The sequence below is a fragment of the Perca flavescens genome, chromosome 19 (genome assembly GCF_004354835.1).
Source record: "Perca flavescens isolate YP-PL-M2 chromosome 19, PFLA_1.0, whole genome shotgun sequence".
Lineage (NCBI taxonomy): Eukaryota > Metazoa > Chordata > Actinopteri > Perciformes > Percidae > Perca > Perca flavescens.
In genome coordinates, this window is record NC_041349.1 from 4,477,722 (window position 1) to 4,491,614 (window position 13,893).

The 13,893-nt window shown below is 39.6% G+C and overlaps 2 protein-coding genes across 2 annotated transcripts in view; both read right to left on the reverse strand.

The window, feature by feature from the left end:
- LOC114546120 (low affinity immunoglobulin gamma Fc region receptor II-like) overlaps positions 1 to 13,893 on the reverse strand; it is a 1,096,214-nt gene that overhangs the window by 705,570 nt on the left and 376,751 nt on the right. The window lies entirely within an intron of this gene.
- On the reverse strand, positions 8,149 to 9,530 carry LOC114574110 (coxsackievirus and adenovirus receptor-like). Its single transcript, XM_028606436.1, has 3 exons — positions 9,364 to 9,530; positions 8,693 to 9,052; positions 8,149 to 8,567 (listed from the first exon to the last, which is right to left on the reverse strand). Exons 1-3 carry the CDS (start codon positions 9,437 to 9,439, stop codon positions 8,347 to 8,349), a joined length of 657 nt encoding a protein of 218 aa, XP_028462237.1. The 5' UTR covers positions 9,440 to 9,530; the 3' UTR covers positions 8,149 to 8,346.

Genomic DNA, 13,893 nt, shown 5'->3' on the forward strand with positions numbered 1-13,893 from the left:
GTCAGAGCAGGAAGGAGATGCAGAAATAAGTGAAAGAGAAGAGGGAAAGGAAGACTTCACTGTGAGGGATGAAGAGGAGGCTGCAGATTCAGAGAGAGGGACAGAGGCAGAAAGTGATCAGGTCAGGAGGATGAAGATGACAGGGAGGAAGAGGCCAGTTGTAAGGCCCATTTGTTAAAATAAAATATTAAGAATATATAGTTGTGCATTAACATACAGTGTTGATTGTGAAACAATAAACATGATCTTGACTTTGAACTACATGCAACAATGTAGCCATTGGTTTACTTTTACTCCATACACACTAATTGCCTGCTTCATGATGATGATGTGATAATTTCACATTTTACCATTTTAGAAATAATCTCTGGTTTTAAATTACGGCTTCCCTAGCTGTCTGCTTTATTTCACTGTTGCAGTCAAAAGATAATTGATTGGCTACATATTGAAACATTTAATAATTATTCTGTAGCCACCAAGTTATGTGAAAGATTCATTGCAAAAAGTTATGTTAAACATTTGTGCATCTGTTCTGTCTCTTGAATACACTTTATACTGAGGCTTTTGTACATACATCACTGAACCATGCAGAAGCCTGATTTGTTAGTATAGAAGTATAGGCCATATGCTCTTGATGATAGCGACTTTGCGATTGTTGCTATGGGAGGGGGAGGGGGAGTTCCTTGAGTCTTGTTGCCCAGGGCACATGAAATTGTTATTCCGGCCCTGCGTCTATGGAGTCATCGGCTCAATGCTTGATTTGCTGCATAAAGCATAAAGCAGTCTCAGAAGTGAAATTAGTGATGAAAAAGCAGACGAACAATGTATAAAATTTCTGAGATCTGCGTGACCTAGATTCAGAAGACCAACTGGCCTCGGATCAGTGGTTTGTATGTAAATGTTGGGGCGTGACAAAGTTACAGACCCCAGCCAAATAAGGCGGAACCACTGAGTTGACGTCAACTATGAACTTTGTTGAGTTTTGCCCGTTTTCAGAGGCAGTTTCAAATTGTGAGATTTGTAGAGGAAAGATGTGTCAATGTGATTTTGAGGTTGTATGTACAGTTGTGTTCAAAATAATAGCAGTGTGATTTAAAAAAGTGAATAATGCTCAAAATCCAAATAGTTTTTAATTCCATAATATCAATGCATTGGCAACACTGCACATTCAATTCTAAATCAAAACATGACCAAAATGTATCAAGTTTGTGTTATACCTTGTATTTGGATTTTTCTTTACAAACTCAAACATTTACTGTATGAACTGAAAAATATCTCAAGGTTTGCTTTACTTTGAATCACTGCACTAATATGTAGTTGCATAACCATTATTTCTGAGAACTGCTTCACATCTGTGTTGCATGGAGTCGACCAACTTCTGGCACCTGTGAACAGGTATTCCAGCCCAGGACGATTGCACTGGAATGTCCACAATTCCTTTACATTACTGGGTTTTGCCTCAGAAACAGCATTTTTGATGTCACCTATGGGATTAAGGTCTGGGGATTGGGCTGGCCACTCCATAATATCAATCTTTTTCATCTGGAACCAAGACTTTGCTCACTTACTGGTGTGTTTTGGGTCATTGTCTTGTTGAAAGACCCATTTCAAAGGCATTTCCTCTTCAGCATAAGGCAACATGACCTCTTCAATTATTTTGATGTAATGAAACTGATCCATGATCCCTGGTATACGATAAATAGGCCAAACACCAGTTTGAGAAACATCCCCATAACATGATTTTTGCACCACCATGCTTTACTGTCTTCAAAGTGTACTGTGGCTTGAATTCAATGCATGGGGGTCGTCGGACAAATGTCTGAGGCCCCCTAGACCCCAAAAGAACAATTTTGCTCTCATCAGTCCACAGAATTCTCCTTTGGCCAGTCAATGTGTCCTTTGGCAAATTTCAACCTTTTCATGTCTTTTTTTCAAAGTCTGCTGTTCCTCAGAGCAATGTCTGGAATGACCAGAGTATTTCAGTGTGAAATGCACTAATAATAATAACTACATAATTGACACCTGTGTCTTCACAGAATCAATCACCTCACTAAGTGAACACAACACTGCTATTATTTTGAACATGCCCCCTTTCAATTACAGATTAAATTACACAGAATGAGCAGCATGCATGTCATGACTGTTGAGTCTGTTGGTTTTCTATGACTCTACAACACTTACTAGTAAATTATTTGCCATGTAGAAATATCACTTCTACCAAAGAATTGGATTTATGAGGTTAGTGATGTTGGAGTGCTATTATTTTGAAAACAACTGTATGTCCTATTTACCCACCAAACTGTCATTATTCAACTATGACAAGGTAAAATCGGTTTTGCATTCTATCACCCCTTTAAGTCTTTTCAGGATCACATCCTTCCCCCAGTCCCTGCTCCTCCTGAACACATTTAAAACTTAAATACGAGGTTTCACATTTGGAGCGGCTTTATTTGTGTTTATAGAATAAAAAATGCACAACAATCGATAAATAACAGGATTCAACTTCAAGATTAACATTATTGTGAGCAATTTGTCTTATGCACTTAACCTAAATGCTGCACCCATAATAAAATGAAATAAACACAGACAGCATTTACAAACAACTATACTGTACAATAAAATAAATGTACTATGATCCTGATGGTATATAAAATTTGAGGAATCTAATGTAGCAATATAAAGTATTTATTAAAATAAGATAAAAACAGTTTAAGGTGCATTAATGTATCTGAATGTTAAAACTGAGTTATTAACTTCCATCATGTCTCTGATCATTATTATTTCATCCATTGATTCATATTAAATAATTATCAACTGCTCTCAAAGCTCATAACTTTTGTATAGTTCACATTTCGTAACATTTCCTTTAACAAACATCATGTAAATCCAGTGTAAGGTCTTATTTAGAGACAGACTCGTCCTCTTTGTCCCCCTGAGATATTCTGAGCTGCATCAGATGATTTTATATTTACAATAACAACATTATTCACAATGTAATCAACTCCTGAGTTTAAAGTATTCAATGTTAGTGTATATTAAATCATTACCTGGAAGAAATCAGACACCATGAGCCTTCATATTACCCAGGAGAAAACAAGCATTTAAAATTCCCTCCATATAAAATACTAATTAAAGGTTGGAGCAGGTTAATGAAGTGAAGCATTTTTTCTGTATTGTGTCTGAGCTGATATTGTCTGAACCTCTCTGTATGGCTCCTTAATTCAAACCTTACTTTTGAAGAACATATTTCATTTATCAATTAAGTAGCCTCATTTTGTTTTTCCCTGAAGCAACTTTTCCTTGTGTAAGATTTAGAGATGCACCGATTCGATATTAGGATCGGATATCGGCCCGATATTGAAAAAATAAGCTGGATCGAGGATAGAAAAAATTAACAGATTCACGGCCGATCCAGTTTTAATTCTATTCCTCCGTCACAGCACTGGGACTCCTGTTAACTGCGTACCCTTCTCACTCATGGTAGTAACTTTATAACACAACAATTAATAACCCACAACTAACTCTTTAAAAGGATAAAACACCAAAGCATATAACAATTTGTGACTTAAACAGTTTCTAACACTAATAATTTCACATTTATAAATGTAGCTACACCGCCCAACGGCATGCTGGGTAACATTATAGCTGCTAGCCTAGCTATCCGGGTAGCATAACAGTCTGTTAAGCTGGGAGTGGCTCCGGTCAGTACTGCACGTTCAAGAACCGAGAAGAAAGTTAGCTCGAGGATGAAGAAAGAGCGGAGATACGCCAGAGCAACGGGTACTCAAGAGAGGAGCCGTCTGTTGTTCCCAAGTTTTTTGTTTATAAAAAAATCGGACATAATTTAGCCACTGTTGCCCGTCGCTCTAACGTTACCGTAACATTACTTGGCCATGCTAACATTACTGTGCTAACGTTAAAGACGTGTCACTTCAAGCATGCAGCGGAGCAACATTATGAACGCAATCCGGTCCCGCTACAGACCGTTGAGAAAGACAGGTTCAGAGCAATGATTAAAACTCTGGATTTAAGATGTCTCGCCTCGCTGAAATACGTCTGTCAACCTGCTAACGTTATCCAAACAGCGAAGGAGGCTGACAGCGGAGCTCCGTTCAGTCGATCACTACAACTACATCCTAACTTACCTGTGGCTAAGGTAGTGGTTATACAACTAGCTTACAAATATTTTGTTTTGAAAGGGAAACAATGTTAAAGCTGTTTGTATGTGTATTCATTCGATTTGAGTTTATTTGACTATTTTGCAGTTTGCAATGTAAAAATAGTTTAGCTTCTGTAACTGTTTGATGGATTCTTCTTCATATAAAGTTATTGTATAATGTTGTGGAGCCAAACCCTTTAGTAATCAAAGCTTTTAGTAAACTTGATGACATTAACATGTTTTTGTGATATTCTATGTACTCCTGACAGTAGCAGGGCTCTCAAGTTTTGAACGGAGTTGAGAGTGAGATTTTGGCGGCAGTGGTTTGGGTGGGGACGGGGTCTGATCTGATAAATGACACAAATTCGTACAAATAAAAAGGAAAGAAAAAACTAAAAATATTCCAAATTATTATTGGTGCTGTTATAAAAGTATTATGGGTAGGCCTATTATAAAATGGGTATCTTTATAAAAATATAAAACAGTAAGAGTAGCCCTGCAGCCGATTCAATATGTAGCTATAATAATAATAATAATAATAATAATAATAATAACGGAGTGTCTATTTGCACCTCGGTACGAATAGCCTCGGCCACACACCTGAGATATTTACACCCTGTGACGTAACAACAAAAACACGTTGCTCGCGTGCACCGAAATCATGGCGGACGTTCATCTTCCATGACGGCAGAAACTGACATATTAGGGAAGTTTTGTCTCTAAAGTTTATAACAATTGAATTTCTAGCGGAAAATGGATACTGCAGTTGCGCTTTCTGTCTTCAGTGAAAGCATACAACCGTTAGTTTGTTAGTTAGTACCTATTTTTTGTATACAGTACGGTTACCTAGCAACCGAGGCTTTAGAAAAGCAAGTGGTAAACAGTTGTTTAACATCCTATAAATACTGCTAGGTGAGTGGTTAGAATGCTTACCTTTGGTATGGGAGTTAGGAGTTTGATTCCCCTGTGAGGTGGTCTTGATTTTGTAATTTTGGATTGGATAATTTGCATGCAATTGCGCAAGTCAGGGCCCCTAAACGCAAAATCTTTTTTTTTGCAGGGTGGTAGGGGAAGACTCATGAATATGCCTGCTCTGGTTGGATTGGTTTAGGCAAGAGGAGTGGGATTGGTTATGGTTAGGGTAAAAATGTCAGCGATAATATTCCAAAAAGGTGTAACACATGAGTAGTATGGAAAACTGTGTATAAATATATGCCAAGGTACTGTAAATGCACAGGGGTGCAAATAGCATACATTGATATTTGTACCAGACTGGGTATTAATAGAACACATTGCTGTGTGCACCGGCGGGGTACGAATAGCATTCATTTCTAATTGCACCAGGGGTGCAAATAGCACTTTTTAATTGCACTAGGGTACAAATAGCATACACTTCTAATTGTACCAGGGGGGCAAATAGCCTCACCCTAATAATAATAATAATAATAGGCGCAAAAGCTACCCAGTGTTTCCTCTATGTTGATTTCTGCCGCCACAGTATCAGGAATAGGGCAGACACACAACAGTGTCCGCTATGTACATGTAGTATATAAAGTCATAATTACACGACTCTACAAAGCCGTGTGCTCTACTGAACTCAAGCCAACTGTCATCCGCTCTCTCTCCCCTGAGTTTTTGGTTTCAGAACAGCTGATATGAGTTAGTTCAATCAACTCAGAGTAGGTTCATGCGCGAGCACCACCACAATAAAAAGGCAGCATGAATGGAGCCATGATACTACGATTCACCATGGTAACAACCACCAACACAGCAGCTGCTGCAAGAGAGAGAGAATTTGCGTGGGAGAAAATTGCTGCTAGAGTAAATGCGTATATTCCAATATAGTGTATATCATATATAATCATTAGTATAGCCTAATATTACTGGTGAAATAGTATTGAACCTATAATCTATTTCATTTAGGTGCAATCCTGCGGGCGAAAAAGTCCTAGTCCTACTAATCCCATTCTGAGGCTGCAGCACCATCATTATCAGAATTATAATTCATAATCTTTTATTTCAAAGGGTTTACATCATTCACCTGCAATACTGTGGATCTCCTTTTAAAAATGTTCAAAACGGAGTGATCGAGTCACATTCTTCTGACGGCGCTTAGCTACAGTGGCTTTACTAACATGCTCCACATCACCAATGTTGTAAAGACAAATGCAGTTTGCAAAAAAAAAAACAGTAATGCGATAATCTGCTGGGATGTAAGAGCATAGATGGGTGACGTTAGTGATATGAAGTTATGTAGCCTAGGTTACATAACTGATCAACTGGGAAGAAAAACGATACCGCTCAAATAGGAAGTTATCTGAAAATTAAAATGTCGGGGCTTCAATATCATCTCCCAACGTATGTTTAACTCTCTGTGAAGTAAAGTAGCTTCTTCATCAATGGGATCGTAGACAAAAGGAAATGTCATGTTTTGAGAAATAAAATGTTTTATAGGCTACTGCCTAACATGGTTAATAAACCAACATATATTCTTTTTTTTATTCATGCCGATAACAAACTGCGCTAAAATGCGCCTGATCCAGACTGAATGAATGAATGAATGACGAAATGAGAGAGCGCTGTGTCAGAGGGAGGAGACTGAGAGAAGAAACCTGCTCCTGACCAGGTTAGGTTCACCTGCTCAGTTACCATAGTAACTGACTCTGTGGTGAAGTTACCTCTCTTTCTGACACAGAGAACTCAGAGTTTCCCTCGTCTCAGGGTTAACAAACTCAGAGTTTTCACTCAGCCTGCTTTCTGGAATACCACCCAGGTGTGTGAAAACATGGAGGCCACAATAACAAAAGATTTTCTGCTGTTTTCTTATGCGAGCATCCAAACAGCACATCGACAGGTGTTTGTTTGTGTTATCTGCCGGACAAAGAACAGGAAAAGACACGGATAATGTTTTGTTTTTTTATACATAGGCCTATTTATGAATAATTTGAAACATGTTATGTCTGTGTATGTTTCTTGGCAGAGGCGTTTGTCCACAATAAACAGTTTATTGTCATTAAAATATGTTCAGTGAACCAAAGTCAAACGTCAGTTGTCAACAACGCGTCACCAACTGGGGAACTCGGTTATCAAAATCCAGCCCGAGTTTCCCACCTCTGATTCCCACAGGAAGTTACGTGAATGGTGACGTTTTCACTCGGAAAAACATTTTTCCGATGTCCTTCTGTGTCTGTCTCATTGAGCTATAGCTTGAAAAGTTTGTGCGCAAACGTCATTCATTTCATTGGATCACTTGCTGGTGACGATGCAGCCTGTGGGCGGGGCTTAAGAGTCCACACGTGGGGTAGAAGCCGCTGATTGGCTGAGACGCTTTCACTCAAAGCTTTTCTCGGGCTGCTTATTGGATGAACTGCTAGAATTAAAATCACTCACTACTCACTATAGGCCTGGGTCAAAATGGGCGGGCCCGGACCTAAAATGCACAATGGTAGCGCTGCGGGTGGTGGCAGGGCTCTATGGGGAACTCACTTGATTCTTCTACCTGTTCCACTGTTTAAAATATAGCAGCGCAACTTGGTGGGCTGGTAATTTCTCTGCGTGAGAAATACAAGGTGTGGCGTGTGAGCGTGTGAACGGGTTGAAATGCGTGTTTCTCACGCCCGATGCGTGAGACTTGAGAGCCCTGCAGTAGAATAAGCCAATATAAACCTATATAAAGGTGGCTCATTATTGAAGGCCCATTATTGTTATTTATTGAAATTTATTTTAAGAAGTTTGATTACATTATATTTTTCGATTTGAATGCACAGTTGTTTTTTTTTTTTAAATAACAGATAAATAAGAATTTATTTGTTACATTTAAAGTTATTTTGTCTTAGTTAGGAAAGTAATGTTTAGTTAGGAAGGTCTCTGCCTTTAGTCTCTTCCACATGGTGGAAGGAAGGTATAAGGTGGAAGGTATACAGTTTATTATTAATTCAGCAATGGTATCGGTATCGGTATTGGGTATTAACAGATACACAAAGCCCTGGCATCGGTATCGGGACTGAAAAAGTTGGATCGGTGCATCCCTAGTAAGATGTTCTAGTTCTCTAAAGTTAATTTGAACTGAATCTCTCTTAGTCTGACCCTCATCTGGGACCAATCTGCCAAGGGAGACCCTACAGGAGTTCAGAGCTCCAGACAATACAGCTCTCAGACTCATCGGGTACACAAACCCCTCCACCACGTTAAGGTGGAGATTGAAGGAGGGGAGATGCTTTAAAATTATCAGCAGCAGGTTGTCCTGGTCTCTTGTTCTTACATCTTTTATACATCAGGACAACACCCACTGCAGCAGCTACAAGAATCAGAACAGCTACCAGTCCAACGTATCGGCCTACAGGAGAGGAGTTTTTAGCCTCAGGGACATTCGTTGAGTTTTTATCCATGGAGAATGCACTCTTCTGACCTGAAGATGAATAAATAACATGAGTCAGTAGATGTGTGGATAGTGGAGCATTCATCCTCTCTGATGTTAGAAACTGCAGCTACAACCTGACACTCAGAAAAACTCACTGAGAGAGACTCGCTCACCTGCTGGCTCTGGAACCTGCAGACGGATGATTCTGATTGGCTCAGAGTCGATGATGCCTCTCTTTTTACGGCTTGATTCAGCTGGTTTAACTCGACACTCGTATGTTCCAGCGTCATGTCTGTTCACATTCTTCAGAATTAAAGACACGTCTCCGTCCTTCAGATCTCTGTCCACCAGGTCCACCCTGTCCTTAAAGGATGGATGCTGGTGGGTTGTATTCAAGTGTCCATCAATATTTAAGAGGACGATATCTGGCTCCAGGTCAGGTCTGCTCCCTTCTACAGCTAAGATGGAAGAATCAGCAGCCCGACATGGCAGAATGGCATCATCTCCAGGGTGCTCTGTTACCTCAATCAGATCTGAAAAACAATAATAAACTACTATACTAGTTCAAGTCTAAGTATCTACATGTCTTCAAGTCCTTAGATTTGAACAGCTGATTTGATCTGATCTATTTCACAGTCATCATCTCTAAAACACTACAGAATAGGCCTATGTCACACTTCCTGCATCGAGAACGCAGAGTAGGGAATCAGCAAACATAAACAAACATCAATGTATCTGTTTTAAACACATTTACATTTTCTCCTAACAAGACGACATCATTCTACAAGACATGTCAGCAATAAAGTCTACATGAATCCTTTCACAACAAAAGTCTGATATTTACCAGAAGCTGCTGCAGACAGAAGGATCAACAGGAGCATTAATGGAGCCATGAGAGCTGAGCGAATGTAACCTGTCATATTTCTCTCCTTGCTGTTCTCTCCCTCTCTTGATCTGTTTCTACACCACGCTGGACTGTAACTGGAGTCATTGCTCTGCAACCTGGTGTTATGTGCGAGTACCTGAAAGTGTACAGCACAGCACTAAATATATATATATATACACACTGTACTATACCCGGTCTACGCTTCCCTCTGCTGGACTCTGAGTGTTCCTGCTAACTGTTCACCTCCAGGCTCTTTCAACCAGCTGTCTACACGGTGCATGTGCAGCTGACAGATAAACAACAATAAAACATACATATCTACAGTATATAAACATACACATTTTACTGCTACATTTAACACTTTACACATAGACCTGTCCTCTAATAACTAATTATATATTCCGCAGTATTTACGAATACTACCAGTAAGAGCCGCCTCTGTTCTGTGGGGTAAATTCTCCGCCTCTTAAAAGCAGGTGTAAACCAGCAGCAAACGGGTTTCCTCGCATATACCTCCATCCCATTGACTGCCATTCATTTTGACATCACTTTGACAGCGAATAACTTTACATCTGAAGCATTTAAAGACTCTATTTGTCCATTGTTTATTTCTAAAAAAAACACAACAATGTATAAAATGCTCCATTACCTGCATTACTGGTTTGGTAAATACGATGTAAACTGAAGTATCACAGCGTGCGCTTTCTGCGGGTTGGCCATGGCGCTGATAACTCTACATTCACAAATGTACGTAGATCTGGCCCTCTGTGTAGCACTTATTAGCGCAAAAATAACTCTAAATATCTTACTGATCCAACTTCTCCAAGTCCAAGTCCATCAGGAGCATTTCTGTGTTACATAATCCCTTTCTGTGCAGTCTTTCATTCTGAGTCTCAATTTACTACCGGTGTGCATTGACTGGAGCGGTGTCCTGCTGTAGAATGCTGGAATCCTATTGGCTGCCGACTAAGGAGAGAGAGAGAGAGAGAGACTTTTTATTACTGCTTGTCAGAAAAACTCAGTGACACATGAAGAGGAAGGAGGTGGGCTTTACTCTGTGTGTCTGGTTAGACGCTAATGTGCGGATTAAAGCAACCAGACTGTCAGTGTTTAACTCTTCTGATCACGTGTAAATTTAACAGCAGCTGAAATATTCAGACTGTGTTCATCAGTCATATTCTTTCACCACACAGGACGCACTGAAACCACACCCTGACTCAGACTGAGATGATGACAAATTAAAATGGGCTTTGAGCCAACAACATGCTCCCCCTTCTCAGTACTACACATCAACACTACCAGTGTTGTATAAAGTACTAGAAAGCAATACTTGAGTAAAAGTACAAGTATCGTACTAGAAAAAGACTTTGGTAGAAGTGAAAGTTACCTTTTAGAATATTACTTAAGTAAAAGTCTTAAAGTATCTGATATATACTGTACTTAAGTATCAAAAGTAATTTTCTGATATTTAATGTACTTAAGTATCAAAAGTAAAAGTAAAAGTTTTTTTTTAAAAAAGCAAGCGGTTAGAACTTTTATTGTGGCTTTCTTATAGTAAAGCATAAACCATATTCAGGGTTCCCATATCTTCTTAATCTCACTCATCAAATCAAAATCATATTCTTTTCTAGGACTTTTCAGGCACAATTATGTTAAGTTCAAAGAACAAACAGCATATTTTTAGAGCTGACATCAATGTACAGAAACATTTCTTGCAACACGGGTGTATGACATTATCTTCACCAGTTCACCACTATTGTCGGGGTGGTCGCAGGGCTCAACATAAAAAAAATCCCCAAGGGCCCCTGGGGCCAGTAGATCAGAGTTTTGCTGGCCCCTTCTACATTGATAACTAGATAGGCTACTTAACTAGAAAATTATCTCAGATTAGTCCTGTATGCCTAATTTGAAATAAGACAATTCTGTTGCTAAATAATACAACCGGCAACATGTCAACAATGAAGAACCATCATTCACGTGCATATTAAGTAGCCAAATGTATTTGTTTTGGTCTTAAAATACATCCATAGGTTTACCGCTCCAGCTGAGAGGATGGCTCGTTTAGACAGCAGCTACGTTTACAAGAGTTTGTCACAAAGTTCAAGATTGGTTGCAAATTAAGACAAACAGTCAGACTATAAACTGACATCTTTCATTTTAGCTCGTTTGTAAAGTCGCTATTTGCAGAGTAGAGCTGTGTTTGCACAGCGCGGTGGACCAGAGTGGACAGCGCAGACTGAAATATCGGTTTCTACGTGTTTCTGCCTGTAGAACAGGTAGGTGGGTTATTGATAAGTATTGACTCTTTAATCATGGAGGTTTTAATGTAGGCTTCCTACTTACAGTAACGAGTGTAGCGTTAGTTCATCTGCGCCATCGGCGGTAAATAATCCTCGGTAACGTTTCCAGTCAGTAGGCTACATGTGCTGCGTGTGACGCACACACCAGTGACTGTGGCTGCAACGGGCCCGACATACGTTTTTACTGGCCCCGGGCCATCGGGCCATTGCTTATGTCGAGCCTGGTCGTCTACGATAACGGGAGGTCCTCCAGTAGATGCTCGTGCTTCCATGGCGGTTTCAGTTGTGCGTGCTCCTCCTCCTTTAGCAACAAACAAGCGCTGAAATAGAGCGCGCGGCGTGCGGAGCGTGCGTAATGCAATCTAGGAGCAGTGATTCGCCAAACCTCCCTTATTGCAGTCGCACACATTTCTTCTAATTTTATTTTTTAGTAACGAGTAACGAAGATGCTTAGTGGAAATATAACGGAGTAAAAGTATACATTTTATCTATGAAATGTAGTGGAGTAAAAGTGAAAGTTGACATAAATTTAAATAGCGAAGTGAAGTACAGATACGTGAAATTTCTACTTTAGTACAGTAACGAAGTATTTGTACTCCGTTACATTACAACACTGAACACTACATTACATTACAGGACATTCCAAGTCAGACTTCCTTTCTCAGTTTCAGAGTTTCCGTTTTATTGAAGACATGAATTCAAAAGCCAACAAATACCTGATATGAAGCAAAGGACTACTGTTTTAACTCAGTGTGGCAGTACGTGGTAATGACACTCGGGGAATTTAAGATTTCCGACAACGCCACTTGGGATAGGTCCAAGACCTTTAAAGCACACAGGTTGGTTTCCAAAATTAGGGGTCAGAGACAATAAAGTAATTATAAAAATATACAATTTTATTTATTTTAAATGTATTTCAATAGCGCTTATTTTCTGTTAAAAAGGTAGGTAATGGATATTAGAAGAAAAAAAAGAAACAAAACACAATTCAAATCAATAAACCCCCATGCATAATATTCTGTCCTAGCAGTTGTGCCCTAACAATGCTTAGGCAGATAGTGAATAAGGTAATGAATGAAGCTAGTTTGACGTCTTTATAAGATGGAGATTTATTGAAGAGTTTGTTCCAAGCATTGCTTTCTTTTTGTAAAACTAAGGAATACAAACAAAAATATAATTACTAAATAGCCAAATATTCCTTTCATGTTTTCATACACGCACATATTAGCCTGTGCATATACACACGCAGCTAGTGCTAGCATAACTTACACAAGGAAAAAGAATGAGCTATGCTAACATGAAATTACATCTTAATAACTATTATATTATTGTATACATATTCACATAAGTGTTAATTATGATATCTGCATACAACAACCAAAAGAACACTTACGGACGTATTGCTCCAAGGATCCGACATGTATAGAACAGCCGTACTTCACCATTTGACACGTGTGGAAACTAAACTCACCAAATGCACTACCCATTTTCGCCACTAGGCGACGCACTCGCACCAGAAGCAACACATGCAATATGTACAACAGTTAATAAGTATGTAAGTAAAAGTTTTTGCATAAAACAATATTTTTGTACAGCCTAAAGCCTGTTTGACAGTTCTGCGCAGGCTCCACGCAGAGCTTTCGCAGTAGCCTACGTAAGTGGTCTGATGTTTATAGCCTACTTATGAGCTGGTGTGTGCGTCGAGCCGGCGTGTATATGTATGGCGTGTACACACACATGCCGGCTCGACGCACACACCAGCGCACAAGTATACACATCAGGCCACTTGCGTAGGCTATGGCTACTCTTGTTTGCACTGCTGGCTGAACTATTTAAAAATGCCGGGTTTGTTCAGGACACCCCTGTCTGTCGCTAGCAATGCAGATTCTTTCTGACCAATCAGGAGTCTGCAGGTTTTCACGTCACCTTTTGGTATCGCCTCAGCTCGCTTGGAACCTTGACTGAGGTGTGTGACGGGGCGCATACTGCCGTCACGGCAGCGATGCGCTACCTAGTTTATCTCTCAAAGACTGAGTGTAAATGTTGCCTGTATATGTTTTGGTTAGCGTGTCAATATGCTCTTATTACTTATCATACTGGTTTCAAATCATCTGTTAAACTAGCCATTCATCAAATTCCCCACAGTAATCCTGTAGCGTTCTTGTGCACATATTTAACATGTAATACT

Coding starts and splice junctions, on each gene's coding strand:
- LOC114574110 (XM_028606436.1), bottom strand. CDS start 9,439: ATGACAGGTTACATTCGCTCAGCTCTCATGGCTCCATTAATGCTCCTG. Junction 9,053..9,363: donor TCTGTCTGCAGCAGCTTCTG/GTAAATATCAGA, acceptor ATTGTTTTTCAG/ATCTGATTGAGGTAACAGAG. Junction 8,568..8,692: donor GCAGGTTCCAGAGCCAGCAG/GTGAGCGAGTCT, acceptor ATTCATCTTCAG/GTCAGAAGAGTGCATTCTCC.